The sequence below is a fragment of the Arvicola amphibius genome, chromosome 9, assembly GCF_903992535.2.
Source record: "Arvicola amphibius chromosome 9, mArvAmp1.2, whole genome shotgun sequence".
NCBI lineage: Eukaryota > Metazoa > Chordata > Mammalia > Rodentia > Cricetidae > Arvicola > Arvicola amphibius.
The window spans coordinates 92523837-92545906 of NC_052055.2; the positions used below are offsets into that span (position 1 = coordinate 92523837).

At 46.3% G+C, this 22070-nt stretch overlaps 1 protein-coding gene across 1 annotated transcript in view; it reads left to right on the plus strand.

Moving 5' to 3' along the window:
• The window catches only part of Vwa3b (von Willebrand factor A domain containing 3B), a 182890-nt gene that overhangs the window by 73733 nt on the left and 87087 nt on the right, over positions 1-22070 (plus strand). The window contains exon 8 of the mRNA XM_038343822.2: positions 16853-17043. Within this exon, the coding sequence (XP_038199750.2) occupies positions 16853-17043 (191 nt within the window). The remainder of the gene's footprint in view (positions 1-16852; positions 17044-22070) is intronic.

The following is a 22070-nucleotide window of genomic DNA, read 5'->3' on the forward strand; positions in this document are numbered from 1 at the left end:
ACTTGCTGAATGCAGACACAGTCTGGAAGGGATAGGGTCAGTGAGGGTTTGTAGTGCCGGTATTAAAAAGAAGTTGCTAAAATGTACTTGCTCTTCTCAGTCTTTAGAGATCATTCATGCTCTAAGTAGCCATGACGACTGTTGCGTGACACTATTACTGGGGAGACATGGTCAAATATCTATTCGCCCAAGATAGAGAACACATGACAGACCACGGCACCAAGACCCAACTTGATGAATCCATGAGTTTATTGGGATTGCTTACAGAAACAGGGATAACTCAAAGGCAGTGCCTTGTGGAAGGACCACATCAACAATGGTTGACAGCTCACGAAAGCTGGAACCAGGAGCTCTCTGCTCAACTCGCAGTCAGCTCTACAGATTTAAGAGTCTCCTGTAGGCCGCTTGGCTGGTTTTAGGGTCTCCTCAGCAAGTCTTACTGCTTATGTGCTTTCATAACCTTGGGGAGGGAGAGGCTTTGTGGATCTGGTAAGTTTTAGAGCCTTCCTGAGACTTATGAATTACTTACTTTCTTAGTCTTAAAGGGACCCCTTTTAGAACTCCCTGAGTCTTGAGAATCTTCCCCCAGCACAGGATTTTTCGATCTGGAGGAATCTGCTACACAGAGACAACAAGCATCTCGAGTGAGCACCCAGTAGGTGTCAGGTGCTGCCCCAAGCGTGTGATTAGCTTATTTCATCCTAAATAAAACAAAACGAAAAACCTCCAGACTGGGTCACTGTTGTGGTGTTGAAGCTAAGGCACAGGGAGGTTATGGGAATGGCCAGGGGTCACACAGCCAGCAGAGGAGTTTCTTCCCACCTGTCACCCCTTTCAAGTTAGCAGTGGTGCTGTGTCCATCTGAGCATCACTGTCCCTGTCCCTACTGTACCTGCTCTAGTCGGAAACAACGACAGCGTGCCTTGGTTCCTAGAAGCTCTTCCCCATTACAGAGCAACAAGCTCAGGGTATCTTTACTGGTGAGAAACAAGGAGATGACAAGAAACACTTTTTCTTTTTCTTCTACTACCAAAATATTGTTTGTGATAAAGGGCTGGAGTTTTGTAGCAAGAAAGACTCACTTACTAACCCTGCGAGGTGAGCCCGAGTCATCCTCCTTCAGTCTTTGTTCTGTAAAATGACTAGAGCATTGGTAGTTTTTTATTTTTTTTCCTTTTCTCTTTGGTACATGGAGACTTATTTTTACTTATGAATACCCGGTCTTAGCTTGGCTTGTCTCTAGCCAGTTTTTCTTAAATTATCCCATCTACCTTTTGCCTCCCGGCTTTTAGCTTTCTCTATTCTATATACCTTTCTTTTCTTCTTCCTCCGTGGCTGGCTGTGTAGCTGGCTGGGTGGCTGGCCCCGGCATCCTCCTCTCCTCCTTTTCTCACTCCTCCCTCTTCTCTCTCCTCTTTATTCTCTCTGTCTGGCAGCCTATTTCTCTCTCCTGCCTTACTATTGGCCGTTCAGCTCTTTATTAGATCAATCAGCATAACACAGCTTCACAGAGCTAAAAAAAAAATACAACATAAAAGAAGGCAATGCGTCTTTGTACTGTGAAACACATGTTCCACAGCATCAACGAAGGTTGTGCATCTTAAACTAATATTGCACAACAACCATCAGTCCAGGAGATTTTTGCAGATGGTAAAGAATGCATGATCAGCACCAAGCAGGTCCACACTATTCATGTGAGTTTAAGGGGGTCGGTGCATCCAGCCTCTGAATTCTTAAGTTAGTGGGGGGTCTGGTTTCCGCCAGGATGAAGTAATAACAGTAGCTAACCTCACCTGACAGGCACCACTCTGGGCTCTTCACCGGAAGCTCCTTCTCCAGCTGTCCCCCCAGTCCCCTGAGAGGGTCTGCAATGCTGATTTGGTCTACATGTAATGGCACTTGGATTTTTTTTGAGAGAGAAAGAGAGATTGAGAGAGAGAGAGAGAGAGAGAGAGAGAGAGAGAGAGAGAGAGAGAGAGAGAGAGAGAGAGAGAGAGAGATAGAGAGAGAAAGAGAGTTGCAGTTGAGAGCCTCCTGAGGAGCAGGTTTTGAAGTCCCTGAAAGCTACAGTGTCTCTTTGTATTGCTCTCGTCACAGAGGCACCATGGACATATACAAAAACATCACACACACACACACACACACACATGCACGTGCACACACAAAATTAAAACAAAAAAATGGATGAGCTGTGGGTCTGAAATTCTATAATGATCTATAAAACCCTTCATTTCAGTCTAACACATACATAACCCCCAAAGAAAATAACTCTGAGCAGCCATTTAAAAAAATACTCAGGATGTACCTCTTATATTCTAAAAGGGAAATTTGATCACACATATTCCTCCATTAAGTCATCTAAGATTTTGTCTGAATTTGTCCCCAGCATCTCCACGGAGAATGTCTGACTACCCACCCCTCTCCTAGTCACAGCCAGTGATCAGTGAAGCAAAGACCCTGTGTCTGCTTTCTGGGAAGGCAGCAACCATTTCCTGAGCTTAATTGCTCAAGCCCTAAAGGCTGAAGGAGATAGGGGTGGGGGATGGGGAAGGGGAAGGCTTGGATTGCCATTTGGGTAGAGTACAGATGAATTAAACAAAGGGTCTCTGGAGCTGGCTTTCCTCATATTTGTCACTGACTCACCCCCATACACACCTACCCTGGGGGACCCGGTGGTTAAGACAAGTCTGAACATGTAATCATAGGGTGGGGATGCACTATCTGGCTGAGGTGACTCATTAGCCGATGCCTGGGATAAGAAAGCAGGAAAACCCACATTGGGAATTGATTGGTTTTAATCCCAAGAGCAGGACATAGAAATTCCTTAAGGAAAAAAATAACTAACCCCCACTCCGAATATATATAAAACAATGTTAAGACAGTGGACACCGAGCAGCAAGGTGTCCGTAAGGCACAGGGCAGAAGGGAGGTGGCCCTAGCTCTTCCCAGTTGATTGCCTTGCCTTGTGAGGTGGCCGCGGGGCATGAAGGATTAAGCCAGGAGGAGCTTGTCAAAACCTGCTAAATTTGCAGAGACAAAGCTGAGAGTCTGGAAGGAACAAGGCAGCTCACAGTAGAGCATGCCAGAATGGGAAGACGCGCATGCCCAAAGCAGCATGCAGAGGCTCCTCCTTAAGAATTCATCTGACTACTGAGCTTTTCACACATAGAAGAGAGTTGTCTGATGGGTGGGTGGGGGGCTGCTGGAAGGAATTAGGAGAAAAACAGACAATGCTCACATCGCCTGGGGAACAGAGTCAGAGGACTTTGTTAGGACTGCTTGGGAAGGTCTTAACTTTTACTGGTAGGGAAAGAGGAGCCTCATATGGAGCATGGCTCTGGGCACTCCTCAGATGCCATCAGAGTGAGCCGAGAAAAGAAAACAAAACCATTTCCAGGTAACGAAACTACATCTCCCAACAGAACTCAGAGACATTTGCATGGCACAGAGCTGTTTAGCACTCACCGAGATCAAATTCACAATGCTTGGCATTCAGTCAAAGATTATTGTGCAGGAGAAGAAGCAAGAGAAGGCGACCTTTAAAGAGAGAGCGCGAGAGAGAGAGAGAGAGAGAGAGAGAGAGAGAGAGAGAGAGAGAGAGAGAGAGAGAGAGAGAGAGAGAGAGAGAGAGAGAGAGAGAGAGAGAGAGAGAATCAGTCAAAATTGACAGGGAGAGGCGGAATGATGTTGCAGCCAAGAGAGACGGTCTGGTAATGGTCCCCTGTGCTGGTTAGTATTTTGTCAACTTGGTACAACGTAGAGTCACCTGAGGGAGAGGTAACTTTAATTAAAGAATTGCCTCTATCAGATTGGCTATGGTCATGTCTGTGAGGGGCATTTTCTTAATTGTTAATGGATATAGGAGGGTCCAGTCCATTGTGGGCAATACTTTCCCTGAGCAGGTGGACTTGGGCTGTATAGGAAAGGTGGCTGAACATGTGCCAACAGGCAGCGTTCCTCTGTGGCCTCCGCTTCAGTTCCTGCCTCCAGGTTCCAGCCTTGAGCTGCTGGCCTATCTTCCACTGATAACGGACTATGATGTAGAAATATAAGCCAAATAAATGCTTTCCTCCCCGCAAATGCTTTGGTCAATGTTTTATCATAGCAATAGCAAGGAAACCCAGGGCAACTGGCCCTCATCCCTGCTTCTTCAATTCTAAGTAGCCCAGCATGAGATAGATGCCTCCCTGATTGATGGAGGCCCTGGGCTTGGAACCCAGTACAGATCTGCCATAGTCAAACAGTGGTGGGCAAAGCTATGTGATATCCACCACCAGGTAGGCCACCACCTGCAGAAGGGGCAGCTGCAACTGTGTTGCCGCACGTGGCTGACTGTTTCTCCCACCTCTACTTTAACCCCAGCTGCAGAGCAAGGAGGAAGACGTAGCTGGCCATGGGGGAGGGCCAGAAAGGTAGCCCAAAGATTTGTGATAGTGCTAAGATCCAGGCTCGCTGCATAAGGTCCAGTGGATAGTAGAAGCTGGAGGTGGGCCAGAGCTCACAGATGGAGCCTCTAGATCAGCTCTGGCCTCAGGAAGAGACCCGGGTGCTAATGGGCCGGGCGGTAGTTTTAGCCACATTATATCTGATTTTGGAGTGGGTTCGAGCACACCCCTCTGGAGCCACTGCAGACCCCTGTCACTATGGGATTCATGTGTGGCCCATCTTAGCATCATTGCTGATGGGCAAGAGACTGTCTCATCCCCAACCCCAGCTCGGGTGGCACAGCTGTCATTGCTAAGAGACAGGGGAGCTAAACTGTTCTACCACCTGGTAGAGACTTGTGTTGCAAGGGGACACACTTGAGGTTTTTTTTGGGTTACATCTCTGCCAGCTGCTGGGCCTCAGATAGCCAAGACTGTGTGGGTACTTCCAGCTGTGAGACTCAGGTAGCTTAGCTTAGCATATGCTGGGATGGTTAAGGGACTGCGTTCACCAACATTTCCCCAGCCTCAGACACCATAGCATCATGGCCAAGATCCCATTTCATATGAGTATGGCCATTGGAATCACAAGATTTTGTCCTGGTTCTGAGTGCTCAGCTGGTCAAACCTAATGCTAGAGATATTCTAGTGGCCTCCATCCTAGGAATGCCAGTAGATGGCACCTCTGAAGGAGTTGTAGTGTTAGAAGACAACACTGGGACCATTGTCCCAGCTGCCATCTCCTGTGGTGGTAGCAATGGCCGTGGATCAGAGATTCACCAAATCAGCTGGCAGCTCATAGCTGTACGAACCTGGGTTGTAACCTAGTTGTTGGACTGGTCTTGGCAGGTTGTTGGTGCCATTGGTAGCCATGGTGTGACCAGAGAGCCATAGCTTGAGACCGATCACTCACTATGACTGTGTTTAGAGGCAGACAGGATCCTCCAGCATCTGATCTCAGGTTGGTGACTGTGAAATGAGACATGAGGGCCTTTTTAGGTCACAGGGAGGGAGTGGCTTGTGAGGACAGCCTGCTTACTTGATGTGCTGTCTCGGTTCTTTCTGAACAATGCACCATCAGCACATACAAGAAGTCTGGGCTTGGGTTGCCCTTTGTTCCTGAAACAGTAGCCACATTCCAACGGCAGACTCATGCTTATTTCTATCTGGGTACCACCCATTGCTGAAGTGATGAAAGCAGCCACATGATTGCATGTGTCAACATGCATCTAGCAGATGTGTCCAACCTCTTGACATTGAGACATGCAGTTGTCATCTACAAGGTTCATGCTCAAGGTGCTTTTAAGTGTGTGTGTGTGTGTGTGTGTGTGTGTGTGTGTGTTTGTGTGTGTGTGTAAGGACGTTTTGCCTGCAACTATGTCTATGTCCCCTATGCATGTACAGTGCCCATGGAGTCCAGAAGAGACCATTATATTACCTGGGACTGGAGTTACAGATGCCTAGAACCTTTGTAGGTTCTAGGAACTGAACCTGGTCCTCTAGAAGAGCAGCCAATGCTCTTAATCACCCAGCCATCTCTTCAGCCCCTCACAGTATTTTAAACAAGTTTCTGATTTTGGGTTGGGTTGCTTGACAGCACCCAGAGTCAGGAAACTATGACATGATACCCGGGAGGTAAACAATTTACTTTTGAATAAACAATGGACCATGGATAGAATCAAGAAGAAAATTAATATTTTTCCCTGACACAAAAGAAAAGGGAGACACAACGTCTCAAAGCCTCCACCAGAAACCATAGCAAAGTGAGAGTGTATAGCAAGCAAGCTGTGCCCCCGTCGGAAAAGTGGGAAAAGTGCGAAGGGCTAAGACTACTGCCACTGCCTCTCCAGGAGCTGGGGATGGGAGAACCCATTACGTCCCACATGAAGATACAGAGAGAAATCAAGATCTGAGCCGAGAGGGGGGAAAAAGGATAAAACCCACCAAAGACTGACAAATCAGAGCTGATGCTGTAGACAGACAAACCCTGACTTAGACTCAGGAAGGAAAGAACAGGTGACACCAGTAAACAAGGCCCGAGAGAGGAAGGAAGACTGACACACTCCACAAGGGAAGAGGTCACTGACATCGCCCGGAACAACTGCACCAGCAAGGTTGAGAACCTGAAAGACATGGGCAGATTCCTAGATAGCAACTTACCAAGACTGAAGCCTAGAAAACCAGAAACTCTGATGATTTGATAAGAAGAGCATACGAAGGGTCATTTGTAGCATACCTACAGCCAACAATGTACTGGGAGGTGAAGTCTATGGACCTTCTCTGAAGGTCTAAAACAAATCAAGCATGCCCACTTCATCACCTTTATTCAGCTCAGCCCTTGAAGTATGAGCCCGAACAATCAGATAAAAGAAGGAAGCAAAGGCATTCAGTTTGGAACCCAGTGAGCTCCAGCTTCAGTGAGGCAGCCTTTCGCAAAATAATAGATAGATAGATAGATAGATAGATAGATAGATAGATAGATAGATAGATAGATAGATAGATAGATAGATAAATGGTGGGAAGTGACAGAGGATACTCAACACTGGCTTCTGGCCTCTACACACATGGGTATGCACACACACACACACACACACACACACACACATACACACAGGCTAAAACCTGTTTAGACATAGAAGATTTGAGTTTCTCAGTAGCACATGCTACTGATGAAGGGATACATCACCTGACATTAGACCATGACTGGCTGAGCTGTGCACTGTTAGCCATAGACAATCACTAGTATTACAAACAATACAACAAAGGAGATGGAATGAGATATCAAATTGAATGAAAATAAAACTCTTAAAAAAAACTAGAGGAGAGAAAGTGGGTATGGCTGATAGGGAATGGCAGGAAGGGAGTGTTTACCAGTCCCATGCTGTTCAGGGGGTGCTGGCTTCCACAAGTTAAGGGTAATTGGCTATTGTGGTTAATTATACCTTCATACAGAGCTATTAATAAAGCCCAGGAGAAGTGCCCAAGGGCACTGGCTCACTCACCTGGGCACTCCCTGTATGATCCAGGCAGGATCTGGCCTTTGTCATAGAGTATTAAAGAATTTTGACAAACTTCTTTTCTTTTTGGATTGTGCTACAGTTCAAACATTTCAAGGGCTCCTCGTGCTTTAATCGTGAACAAGAGCACGAGAGCTTACTATCTGAGCCCAAGCTCTGACTCTGAATATTGACTTGTTCCAAAATATCAAATTTGATGTCACAAGGCTAAAAGCTCTTCCAAGCCCTTCAAGTAAGTTTTGAGAGCATGTTTATTGAACCAACAGAGAGGGAAGGTGGTCGTTTTGTGGGTGCCGTGCTAAATAACCAGTAATAACTAGTAGGATTTTGTTGTAGTCCTGAGCTGCGGCGAGATGCGGAGAACTGTAGTTAGAAATGTACTAGAGCTGGCTTTGCCCAGTCCTGCCGAGTGCTTCTTGCTAAGATGCTATCTGTGCCACAGTTTCTAAACAGGCAAAATATGAGCAGTCAAGAAAGCTAATTTTAACAATGTGTAGAGAGCTGGGGAGAGGGTACAATGGCTAAGAGTGAGTATGCTCTCGCAGAGGGTCCGAGTTCAGTTCCCAGCATCCCACCTGCAGCTCCAGCTTCAGGGGACCTGGCATTCTCTTCTGGATCTCAGGTACTCACATGTGTGTGGGGGTGTGTGTGCATGCATGTGTGTGTGCACATGTGCAATCCTTAAAATATTAAATTAACCATAAAACAATAATTGATACCAATTCTAGAAACTTCTCAAAAAATGTACAAAAGGAAGACAGACTACTTCCTAGTTCAGTCTATGAGACCAATATCATCTTCACAGCAAAGCCAAGGACTCTATGAGAAAAGTAAACTTCAATATTTGCTATGAAGAAAGATATAAAAATTCTGCTTAATAATAGCAAACTACATCCACTGGAAAAATAATTATATAGCTTAATCAAATGAGAGACATCAAGGAAATGTAAGATTGGTTTGACATCTAAAAGTCAACAAATATCATATACAATACTAACAGAATATTAGGGGGAGCCACACGGTCACCTCAAAACAGATGGGATAATCGCTCAACAAAATCCAAGAGCAAAAATAAAAACAAAACAAAAGTAAAAAAATAAAACCTCCAAGAAAACAGAAATTTAAGATCACCTTTAAAAAACATTTCTTTTCCAGCTGGGTGGTGGTGGCACCAGTGCATGTCTTTAATCTCAGACAGAGGCGGGTGGATCTGTGAGTTCGAGGCCAACCTGGTCTACAGAGTGAGTTCCAGGACAGCCAGGGATACACAGAGAAGCCCTGTCTTGAAAAACCAAAACAATATTTTTATGCTTCTATTTATTTTATGCACATGACTGTTTTGCTTGTATGATGTATAGGTATCATGTGCATGTCTGGTCCCCATGGAAGTTTGGAGAGGGTTGGAACCTCTGGAGCTGGGGTTACAGATAGTTATGAGCTGCCAGTGTGTGTGCTGGAAACTAACTCCAGGTCCTCTGCAAGGGCAACAAGTATTCCAAACCACAGAGCCATCTCCCCAGCCTCTATTTTATTTTAAATCATGTATATATGTCTTTGTGTGTATGTGTCACATGTGTGTGGGTGCTTATTAAGTCAGATGCATTGGGTCCTCTGGAGCTGGATTTATAAGTGGTTGTGAGCCAATTAATCTGGGTGCTGGGAATCAAACTCAGGTTCTCCACAAGAGTAGCCAGAGCCCTTAACTGCCAAGTGTTCTCTCTGGACACTAATGTCTCATTCTTAACCCGAGAAAGAGCATCTGTTGAAAATGCAGAGGTAGAGTAACTAGTGAAAGCCTGGTGATATTCTTCCTGATGTGAGAGGAGGGTACAGGAACAGGAGAGTCTAGCCAGTACAGCCAGCCAAGAAAAAGAATAAGTTCCCGTCTTGGCACCCAACAGGTAAATCAATATTTACAGGTAACAGTTACTCATATTGAAACTCTACAGGATCCACAAAGAAACTATAGGAGCTAGTAAAGACTTCGCCATGGTTGCAGGAGAGAGCATCAAGCACAGTGGACTGTATGTCTATATATTAGCAAGGGACATGCCATGGGTGAGGTTAAGGAAAGAATCCCACTTATAAATCCACCAAAAATGAAAATGAAAATGAACTCAGTCAGTAAAGGGCTTGTCTCCCAAACAGGCCTGAGTTTAATTCCCAGAACCCGTGTAAAATGCCAGGCATGGTAGCACAAGGCAGAGACAGGGGCATTTCTAGCTCAATGGCCAGGCACTTTAGCCTGATGTGAGACCTTATCTCAAGGAAGGGGTGGTGTTCCTGGGGAAAGCACTTGAGGTTATCCTCGGACCCCTACATGCACGTGTGCTCACACAGTCACACACACATACACATGCACCAACCCATACCTGAACACACACACACACATACATACAAATGCAAAAACACTGAAATACTAGGAACATTTAATGAAAGAAGCATAAGGATTGTATACTGCAAAAGAAGACACAGATCCTTGAAATTAATAAAGTTGTGCGATACGCTGGTTGAGATGGCTCTCTTCCAAACTGACTTCCAAGTTTTACACAATCTCTGCAAGAAATCTCAGCTGTCTTTTTGGCAGAAATTGACAAGCTGTTCCTAAACAAATTTGGAAATGCAAAGGACACAGAATAACCAGGAATGGTCTTGAAAAGAAGTTAGAAGATATGTGTGTGTCATCTTTAAAATCTACAACAGAACTGTAATAACCAAGGCTGTGTAAGGCTGTCCCAACATGAATGCATAATGGCCTGGGTATGGTGGCATTGACTTATAATTTCAGCATTGGGGGCTAAGGCAGGAAGACAGCAAGCCTATAATCAACTGGGACTCCAAGGTGAGTTTCTGTTGAGGCAGGACTATACAGAAAAAAAACTCTGTGAAAACACAGGTGCATAGGTTCATGGAATGGCCCCAAAATAAATCTACATATCTATTGTAGATTTAATTTTGGCCAGGGTATCAAGACATTTCAATGTGGAGAAAATAACCTTCCAAAAAATTGGCATGGGAGCAACTACATACACAGTACTCTTGGCCTCTTATCTCACCCGTAAACAAAAGCAACAACAACAACAACAACAAAAGACCTCATAGTGTATTAAATACCTCAGTGTAAAAGCTAAATTATATTACTTTGGAATGAACCTACACACAAATATGCATTGTCTTAGGCTTAGCAGTGGTTTTGGCTGTTAGCAATAGGAAGAGTAGCGGAGATAAGACTGTGGTGGTTTGGATGAGCTCTCCAGTGAGTAGAACTGTTTGGGGAGGATTAGGTGGTGTGGCCTCGTTAGAGTGGGTGTGGCCTTGTTTCAGAAGGTGTGCCAGAAGGCCCCATCTGGCTCACCCTGTCTGCCTGCTACTTCTCCAGCACCATGCCTGCCTGCCTGCCACTGTACTGTCCACCATGATAAGAATGGACCCACCTAGCCGGGCGGTGGTGGCGCACGCCTTTAATCCCAGCACTCGGGAGGCAGAGGCAGGCGGATCTCTGTGAGTTCGAGGCCAGCCTGGTCTACAAGAGCTAGCTCCAGGACAGGCTCTAAAAAAAAAAAGCTGCAGAGAAACCCTGTCTCGAAAAACCAAAAAAAAAAAAAAAAAAAAAGAAAAAAGAATGGACCCACCTTTTGAAGCTGCAAGCCGGTCCCCAATTATATGCTTTCTTCTACAAGTCGCCTTGTTCATGGTGTCTCCTCACAGCAATGGAACAATGAGCTAAGATAGGGACCTCAGGAATGTGTGCTGTTTCATGCTTCAGTGGACACTATGGAAAAGAGGAATGGGCACCCAAGAATGGACGTAGTTAGAAATAAGATATTCACGAAGATTCTAGGTGAAGAAAAGCATTGGATGGTTACAGTTTGGAAATAAAAGACTGATAACCCAGCCTTCACTACATACTTATGAGACCTTCAGATGTCACAATTTCCCAAGCTCCCAAAGTCCCTTTAGACTTTCCTCTTTTTAAACTCATCTGTCCACTTCATATTCAAATCCTAAGTTGGTCTGTAGATATTTCCACAACCTTGCTATTTTAACATTTTTAAAGAAAGATTTATTAATATTTTTCTAAATTTTAGGCGTATGGGTATTTTGTGTCTATGCACTATGTACGTGTGGTGCCTCTAGAGGCCAGAAGAGAGCATCCAATAGTCATTCGCCAATGTGTGGGTGCTGGGAATTGAACCCAGGTCTTCTCAATTGCATGCACCCGCTCCTGTGGTGTAATGGTTAAGACTCTGAACTCTGAATCCAGCGATTCGAGTCTGTACCTTAGTAGAACCTGTTCCTTGAGGAAGTGACCTGGTCAGTATTCCTCATCAGCTCAGACCATGAAACCATGAATAGAAACGGGCTGCCCATGCATGCTTCACTTTTCAATTGCTGAGCCATCTCTCTAGCTCCTAGCCCAGTTGCTTTAAAAGTTGCTGTTGGAGGTACAGGTTGGTGCCGGCCCCAGTGGTCCTCAGCTGTTCCCACTTGAGAAGGCCATGGTGTGGAGACTTGTTGGAGCACGCTGCCTGTGATTCTTCTGCAGCCTGGGCTCCTGATAATGTTTTCTTCTTAGCCCTGTGCGGGTTTGTCACTGGGCTGAACTGTTGCTCCCCGCTGCTGAACAGTCTGTGGCAGGCGTCATGGTTTAGTGTCCTCCTGAAGCTGCCCCGCTCACAGCTGAAGTGCTGCCTGTATTGAAAGCCATTTCCCCGTGCAGCTGTCAGAGAGAGGAGCAGAAGAGAAAGTGAGCAAAGTGTGGCCCAAAGGGTCCTTGTTCCTCCCTGTGTTATCTTCACTGTTAGGACTTTGCTTTCTTTTTCAAGCCTGTTTCTTTTCTACCTCATTCTTTTCTCTCCTCCTCTCCTCTCCACTCTCAAGGAACTAGTGACCGGAGGGTTGGAATAAACAAATTGGGTGAGTGGCAGAGCCCTTCACTGCAATGAAAATCATACTTTGATTTTTACAGAATTAACAAGAAGGAAGTAAAAATAAGTAAGTAAATAAATAAATAAAATCACTTTATAGTATTCCAGGGGAAAATAGGCCTAGAACTCCCTGGGACTCCATTTTATTCTCCCTTGAAGTTAAGAGTTTCAAACAGGCTCCTGCCAGTTACCTGATGCTCCTTTCAGAGCAGGGTCGAGAGCTTCCTGCTTGGACCCAGGCTCACATTTGACCTTCCACACCAAGGCCCTCTGTGTGTCCCATCGGGCCTCAACCCTCACGCGTAGTGCCCAGGACACCAAGACTATTTACCTCCATCTTTGTCGAGAAGTCTCTGTGCAGTGATGGTGGGTTTCCGCCCTCAAACTCCATCCTTCCGCCTGGTACCTGTGAGGTCCTGGGCACATCCCTCATCAGTAAGGGCTCTAGCTCTTCACTGCTGAGGGAGTTACCCCACAAGAGGGACTGGGGCTTCCTAGAGTCTGTCTCCCTCTGTTCCCAGCTGCCCTCAATTCTGTTTCCTCCCTCTCTCTTCCCTCTCTCTCCCCTTCCATTGTGCATCAGGCTCTGGTGTGTAGACCACAAGCCCTCCATAATTCCCTGGATAAAGGGACTCTGAATCTAAATAACTTCAGATTCCCAGATAGTAGGATTGGGAGTCCTGTTTGCAGTGAGCCCCATGCTCTGGGGGGAAAAAGTCTTAAAATCATCAATAATCCCCAAGTTTTTAGGTTCTCTAGCTTTTTGCCTAAGGAGCCCTCTTTCTGAATAGCAGCAATTGGTACTAAGTGGGGGACAGAGCATGTGGCGTTTGCTAGGAGAGCCATCAGATTGATGTTATCTCTAGAAAATGAGTGCCTTCATTCAGGGACAGCTCAAGGACCTAGCATAGCAGGAACGATGTGGCAGCTGAGTAGCTTTCAGTGGAGGGGGATAGAGGGCGCAGTTTGGTGTGGGGTAGTAAATCCTTAATGGTACCTTACGGATCTCACTTTGAGGGTAGGTGTATGAGTGTCAGAAGGTGTTGTTATGAGGGGAGGGGGAGGACAGACTGATAAGCTGTACTCAATATCATTTTGATTGTGTCCCTGGTTATACCACGATGGTTTTCAAAAGCAGTATTCAGTATGGCTTCATACCTGGAAAAAAAATGTTTTGAGACTGATCAGTAGGACAGAGAGGACCAGGCAAGTAAATTCTACAGTGTGGATGTGCTCCACGGTCTGCTTCCCTTGCGCGGAACTCCAAGAACATCTTTAGCAATCTGTCATGTGGAGGTGTGGATGCCATGTGATCAGAATCACTGTGAGCTCACACCTCTGCCGTAAGTGAAGGCTCAGAAGGTGAGAATTCATACGACACTCTTAATTAAAATAACTGCAGGAGAATTGGGAAAGAATCCCTCAGTGAGCGACGCTAATGAACAGATGATGCCCTTCTCTTTCCCTTCCTCGGGCTAACAAGGCTCAGCCACTAATTGGTGTAATTAGCGGTGGATGAATATGAAAAATACTTCACTCTCCCCTCGTTTCTCCAGCTCTGGCACGCCTGAGCTCTCTGCTTTGGTTGCTTGGCTGCCTCTGATTTCCTTTATGAGGCTCAGGTTGGAAGGGGTCTTCACCCCCATTTTGATGATAATTGGGAGCCTGGCTCCTGTTCTTAAGTGGCTGCACCCTTGGTCCTGCCTGATGCTGGAAGGTGAAGGTTCATCTTAGACTCTTTAAAAACCCTTGCTAGGATTGGTTTGTATGGCTTCCAGAAAGTTCTTTTTCTCCTAAGTTTGGACTTAACGCTTGATGAAGAAACCTTCATCTTTTCCTTAAAAAGGTAAGCCCCCAAACAGAACAAAAGGATACGTGTTGCTATGGAAATCAATGAATGAAGAATTTGAACAGGAAAAGGAGGAAAGGGACCAGCTATATAAGGAGGACATAAAGAGGAGCCTAAGGTGCAGAGAGTGATTAACAATGACTGAAGAAGTCATAGGAAGGCATCTCCAAGGATGCTCATCTTCCCACAGACAGCCACATCTTTTAGCCGCTTGCAGTGGTGCCAAAAGCTCCCAGGGGACGCTCAAGGGGCTGAGTATTCTGGGAGGCAGCTGCTTGAATTCCTTGAGAAGGGTAGGAAGACATTGTGGTTTATAAGGACGCCAACGGCTGCCATTCAGGATGTTGCTCAGAGGGGCTTTTGATGCCACATTGGCTTGAAGTTCGAAAGCAGAAGCCAGCTTTAATCAGTTCAGATTCCAGTAGGTTTCAGAGTGCATTGTTTTAAAATCTGAGGACAAAGCCAGCTCAGCTGACACACTCACAGGCAGCCTTTTTACACACTATCGAGGACTAATTGGCTGCAAGCTGTTTTATTTCCCCAGGTCCTGGTCTAATTATATAGCCCCTTAAATGTGGTAAGCCTAGCAGTAATTTAATCTTTTATTTAAAGACTTATTTTTATTAAAAATTGTATGTGTGTGTGTGTGTGTGCACACATGTGAGTTTAGGTGCCCTCAAAGACCAGAAGAGGACATTGGATTCTTCAGAGCTGGACTTACAGGCAGATGTGACCTGCTCAGTACAGGTGCTGGGAACCATATTCGGGTCCCCTGCAAGAGCAGTACAGGCTGCTAACCATAGAGCTGTCTCTCTAGCTCCGTGCTGGCTAGCTTTGGACAACTGAGTACAAACTAGAGTCACCTGGGAAAGGGGAACCTCAAAAAAGGAATCACCTCCATCAGATCTGCCTGTGGGCTTGTTTGTGGGGCATTTTCTTGGATTAATAATGGATGTGGGAGAGTTCAGCCCACTGTGGGCAGTGCCACCCCCTCAGCACGTGGTCCTGGGTTGTCTAAGAAAGCAAGGTGAGTGAGTCTTGGAAGCAGTGTTTTCTCTGTGCCTTCTGCTCCAGTTCCTACCTAGGGTTCCTGCGTTGGCTTCTCTAGATGACTATAAACGGTAAGTTGAAATAAACCCTTGCAGTTAGTTCGGTGTTTTTTACAGCAACGGAAAACAAAGCAGGACAAACCCCAGGAGCAACTTTTGATGACGATCTGAGCCTTGTAGTTTCAGGCTCCAAGGACTGAACCGACTATGAATCAAAAATATTTAAGGAAAAAAAAAAGCCACTGTACCAGCAATGCACAGGGATTTTGTCAGTGTTCTTTAAACAGTACCGTAAACGGTATGGTGACCGTTGGCAAGTGTTGCCCTGTGTCGGGTGTTATACGGGATCCAGCGATGATCTGAAGTGTACAGGGGCAAGGCTGTCAGTTTTGTGTACCATCACAAGAAGTTTGAGCAGCCTCTGATTGAGGTACTCATAGCACAGTCCTTGAACCAGTCCTTCCTGGAGACGGGATACACTGGTACTGCTGACCTCTGGAAGACAGCAGAGGAGAATGTACCTAACATTGGTGGACAGCTAGCCTTGTGGGGTGTACTCTGTGAGATGAGAGAATGAGACAGTCTAGATAGAGCGCCAGGCACTTCCGCTGACAGATGAGGTTTCTGAGCCCACAGAGCTGAGGGCCACACTCTGAACAGGGCCTAGGGACCTTTGCATGTTGTCTGACCTTGCCTGCCTACAGGCTACATGGGCCTCCTTCTATATCCCCTTTTCGTGAAGCACGCTCAAGTGACTAGATTCACTGAATTGCTCTGCTTGCCACAGCAACACAAAATGAACAAGGGCACAACTCACGCAAACTCTTGGTCTCTGCCTCAGACTTCCCGACCCTCATGCATGTTGGAGTTTAGAAACCACTGATATTGAGAACTGACTATGAGAAGCCATACTCATTTGGGCCCTGTTGCCATCCTGGGGACCAAATATCTACCACATAAACTTTTGGGTCCGCTCTCAAGACATTTCTAGATTATATCACTAGTTTACATGAGCTATACCTAAGCTATGAACTAGGTCTATAGGAATTCAGGCATTAGCAATCCCTGGATTAGTTAACAGTATGTCAAAAGAAAACCCCACTCTTCTCCCATACTGAATAGAATGAATACATTATATTAATAACCTGGAAGCCTAGAATAAATTCTCCATAAATATAAAATCAGATTCTCCAAGAAGGCCAAGCAGATACCCTCTTCCGTCTGCAGGTAGAGATATTTGCCTGAGCTCAGAATGACCAAATGGGTGAATCACATTTGAGCTACTTGCCTAAGGTAGTAGAGGGCACAGCCAGGACTGGAACCCAAAGCTTCCGACCCTGTATTCAATGCTTTCTTGACCTGTGGTCCTGGTCTCTCAGCCAGAGCCATTCTGGTGTGAGGCCATTTCAAACACATAGAGGAGAAAATGAGGTAAAATGAAGAGTCCCGCTGTAGTATACTTCCTGAGGAGATGCTTGGGCTCCATAGTCTGGCAGTGGGAATGTTCCAGACTGGTAAATATGAGGGTGGGAGTGTTGGAGGAACTGGTCATGCAATATGAGTGGCTGATGAACTATGATTCCAGGAGCAACGTCTGCTGAGAATAAAGAAAACGTAGAAGACACCTGGGATTCTCAGCAGTGGCTCCAGAAATACGGCTTGAGGGCCCAGAAGCTGACTTTTTACGACGTTCTTACTGACTGCTCCTTTCGCCACGTTGACGGAGTCGTTGACATAAGAGCCAAACCGGAAGACGAGTCTGTGCAGACCAGTGCGGTAGGTGAAAGCTGGTGGGGCTGTGGGCCTTCTCTTCTTGCCTGGGGGTGGGGGAGCAGGAAGCCTCCCTTGGATCAGAAGCCGAGGGAAAGACCACATTGAAAGATGGCAGGGAAGGGAATCATCCAGGGTTTCCGTGAAACAGATGTCCCTTTGCCTCCTGCCTTCTTCTCTAGATGGTACCCACGGGAGTAGTCAAAGCCTGGGCATGGCTTCTACACGTCTTAGTCTGTTTTGAGTAGCCAAAACAGAATGACTGATGCTAGGTGCTTTTTGAAGAAAAACTTATAGTTATCTCACACTTTTGGAGGCCTAATACCAGGTAGGTACCATCTATTTAGCCTCTGATGCAGTTCCCTAGCGCCTAGCGGTATCACAGAGAAGCAGAAAGCCATGGGCAGCTATGGATAGAACTAGCTAGCCACGGGCCGAACTAGGTAGCCATGGATAGAATGAGCTAGTCACGGGCAGAACTAGCTAGCCACGGGCAGAATAAGCTAGCAATGGGTAGAACGAGCTAGCTATGAGCAGAACTAGCTAGCCATGGGCAGAAGGCTGAAGTGCTGATGACTTCGTTGTGCTGCAACCAGATCTCATTCCGCAAGATCAGCATGACTTCCTGTCATCAGCAGTCCCCAGGATCTTCCAGTAGACCTTACCTCCTAGAGCTTTCCCTGCTCCCAACACTGCCACCATGGGCGCATACACCACAGGCCCTTTTGGAGACACACTCAAGTTTTTAAGCTATAACAGCAGATAGAAGTGAGTTATACCCAAGCTACCAGCTGGGCCAATAGAAGTTCAAGTCTTACAAGTTTCTGAATTGTTCAGTATTATGTCAGACAAAAGGCTCTGTGTTCTCCCATGTTGAACAGAAGAGAGAAACTGCTGGTGAGCATGTAAAAACCAGGTGTCCCTTTGGTCCTCTTGAATCTCAAACATCTTGAAGATGCATTACTCCAGTAAGCGCCTGCCAGCATATAGTAGATTTCCAGTAAACATGAAATCGGATTCTCCAAAGGCTCCTAGAAGCAGATGAGCCTGTGTTTCAAACTCTGAGAGATATAGTTCCATTGTGCCAAATGGGGTCCATGGGGTTGCAACTTCTCACAGTGTCTGACTCTGGCTCCCAAAGACCAAATTATTCTCAGTTTGAATGCTTTCTAAACTCTCCCATCATGCATCTGAGTCATTAGGTCTGAGGTGGGTACCAGAATTTTACATTAGTTATGTCACGGATAAGGGGGAGGGAAGGGGAAGGGAGAAAAGAGAGAGGGGAGATAAATGTGATCTGCAGTGGTTGATGGTTCTCAGCGCGAGTTAGAATCACTGGGAGAAAAACCTTTGGGTTTACCTACGAAGGAGTTTCTAGATTGGGCTAAGGGAGGTGCGAAGATCTACCCTAAATGTGAACAAAACCATCCTAAATGTGGACAGCACCAGTCCAGGGCTTGGGGTTCTAGACTGATTGAAAAGGAGAGAGTGAGCTGAGCACCACTACCCATCTCTCTTCTCCCTGACTGTAGATGTGACGTTGAGCAGACGCCCCATGTTCCTGCTGCCATGACCTCCCCACCACGGTGAACTTTACCCTCAAACCATGGGCCACAACAAAACCTCGCTTCTTCCCTTAACTTGGGTTTGCTGGATACCTTGTGACAGCAGCAAGAAAAGTAGCCCAGGCAGGGGAAGCTGACCTAGTTTGTAACAGTCCACTCTTAGGGTAACTAATCCCACATCTGAGCCTCCGAACTCACGCCAACAGAAATACTTGAGTGTCTGTTAATCAGCTTTTAAAGGCACCACCTACTGGGACTGCCCTGTTGGGGATGAATGCTCAGTACGGTGGGGACAAACCACATTCAAACCATAGCAGACATCCAGGTGAGGGTGAAGGTGGAGGACCAACAGCTACACATTAGGAAATGGTCATGTGTAGGTGGAGAGCAGGGACCGCAATACTCCGTATCAATTATTAATACAACCAGAGAGACTAAGCAGTGTCACATTGTGAAGCAGAAAATTGTGTGTGTGTGTGTGTGTGTGTGTGTGTGTGTGTGTGTTGGAAATGGAGGACGTGGGAGGATCAATACCCTGCTCAAATACTGGGTCACTTGGTGTGTGTGTGTGTGTGTGTGTGTGTCTATCCTTAAAGACTATGATTTAGGGTCAAGGCCATTACTGAGAGGCTTGTAGATCCACCAGAGGGGACCCTGCCCACTCTGATGTGTAACTTTGCTGGCTGACCACCCAGCTCCTTGCCTGACCTCCCTCCCCCGTCCGGCTGTTTTTTTTCTAGCTGTTCAGGTTTCGCTGTGTTGTGCTTTTACCTCCTTACCCCTGTGTGTTTACGATGGACTGCAGGAGGAAAATACATAAATTAAATTAGAAAAATGCAGCATTGACGAAAAGCTTGCTTCCTGCCGTATCCTAGGAGGCAGAGTAATTGCTGCTGCACAGGGGAAATCTCATTAGTGGCTTTCCTCCTGAGCACAGTTTTCTAGCTTTGTAGACATCATTCAGTCATGTTCAGGAAGTCATCCATAACTAAATTTTTACTTAGAAAATATTCAGTCCTGGGTATTTATAAGTATTCACCCTTGCCGATTTTGACATAGCCCACTGTGAGCTTCTGACAATATGGCAGGCTCTGAATCAGGCTCTGATGCTGAACTTTGTCTTCCTTCTTTGCAGTTTCAATGAAATTTTAAGGGCCAGTTTGAAGAGAGAGGCTTATAAATGTGGAGCTTGGCTCACGTTTCTTGTGTTAATGCATAACAATATGGTGAAGGTTGAGAATTATGCTAACGATTCCTTTTCATAGACAGTGGTGAGAAAACATTGTTCCTTCATATTTTCAGACCATAGGTCCCAAATTGGGTTACTCCTAAGGTTGTGTTATGTAGGGGGACTTTGTAGCTATAAAATGGGTCAATTCTTAGAGTTCCCTGGCAGCCAGAGGGTGAATCTAGTGTATGATTATCCATATAAACACTGGTTTAGATGTGGTGTAGTTGTTCACATCTGAGAAATGAATGACTAGAAAGACCTTGGTGTGTAGGGTTTCCCAGATGGATGAAGGGGTGGGGTTCATTTCACTACCAGTAGCTTCCTTCTTTCTGTTTTTAAACTGGGCATTGTCAGGTCCAACTTGGCAACTGCCTGTCTGAGCACAGAGCTTAGCTGTTAGGAGATGCCCGGGAGACGTGGTCTTTTCTCTATCACAGACACTGACGTCACAAGTAGAGAATCAGCCCTGGGAGTGCTTTGTGCTCTGTCTCGTCAAGATACCTTAGCTGCTTGTGCTCAGTTTTACACTGGAGGGGATGAAGTCGCTGGGCCTCCCGGCCGGTAGGAGCTCCTCCTGTGACGTTGTGACGGACAGAGGCCCCTGTGAATGGGACCCTCTGGGCTGTCATGTCATTATCATTCTGTCTTGCTGCTGCCTGGTAGCCTGCCTCCCCGTAGCTTTGTGGCCTGCTGTTGCTTCACTTGGCTGTGCTTCAGACTTCCAGGGAAATATCGCGGGACTGAGAGATAGGCAGGAAGGATGCTTTTGTGGGACAGCCCCAGGGGTGTGGTGGAGGAGGAGAGGAAAGGCACCATGGCAGAGGACAGCTCCCTTCCCACCCCTCTTGGCAGCGTATCGCTCACCACTGACCCACCACCTGTCTCCTGGTTCTCCTCCCTATGTGACCCCTGAGTTCTTACCCTCTGTAGCAGGGGCTGGACTCTCTTGGACCCATTGGCCTGATGTGGGTGGTAACTTTTCTCCTGTTGCTGCTTCCTGACTGTCCTTACCAAGTCACCAGACCTCCTCGGGCTATGCTGAGTCCACCTCACCTGCTTATGTCCTTGACGATGAGTTTGTTCCTTGCCACTGCGGACTCCAGCCCCTGTTTGCACTCTTCAGGATGTCGGTCCCACGCGGATGACCCTTACGACACTCTGCTCTTTCATTTCTTTAGCCCCTCTTCCAATGACTTCCTCCTCCACACCGCCATTTCCCCTCCCTCCCGTAGGTGTGCCTTCGACTTAGTTTATGTCTGCAAACATAGCCCACGCAATCATTTCTAACCATCCCACTTAGATTACTTCCCTAGGACTTTCCCCAAAGCTAATGAAATCCAACATTGTGCCATCTCCTGGGAATGACCATTGACTGTTCTGGAGAAATCTGGGGGCAAACACTCAGGCACGATGCCCAGTTTCACTTTGGATTAGTGCTTCTGTTCCCAGGAAGAGTTGACCTTGTGCCTATCTAACACCCCATGCCTGGACTCATCTTTCACTTGTTCATTCATTTCCTCCCTTTACTTTAGATGCTCAATGTTGTCTTTTATAAGCATGCATTTTATGATTGTATCTGCGCATGCACATGTGTATGGACCAGAGGTCAATGTCATGCACTACTCTTGATTGTATTTCTTCTTTTGAGAAAGGGTCTCTTCCTGCACCAGAAGCTCACCCATTGATTTAGCTAGATTGGCTGGCCAGTGTGCTGAGGATCTGCCTGTCTCTGTCACTCCTCTGCCAGCCAGCACTGTGGATACGTGTATGCTGCCATGCCCAGCTATTTCCATGAGTGTTGAGGATATGAACTCAGGTCTTCATGCTGTGAAGGAGGTACTTTACCAGCTGAGCTGTCTCCCTGGGCTACTGTATGATATTTGATTACATACAGGCATTTGATGGCTTTTTTTCTACTGTGCACGGCTCCCACTCCCTCGGAGTGATGACTACTGGTATCTGCCTCTGCCTGTGCCTCATCTGCTTAGTCTGTTTCTCCTTGAAGGCCAACTCTTCCAACGAATGTGATCCATTCTCTTTCTCCAGCTCTTCACTGCCATTCCTACGTGCTCAGAATCTACTCTGATTATGCAAAATTCCCACTTCTCCATGGAAGTTGGGATGTATGAAAATTTAAATTCAGGGATTAATTCTTAGTTTCTAATGCTCTTTCCCCCTCTCCTTCCTTCCTTCCTTCCTTCCTTCCTTCCTTCCTTCCTTCCTTCCTTCCTTCCTTC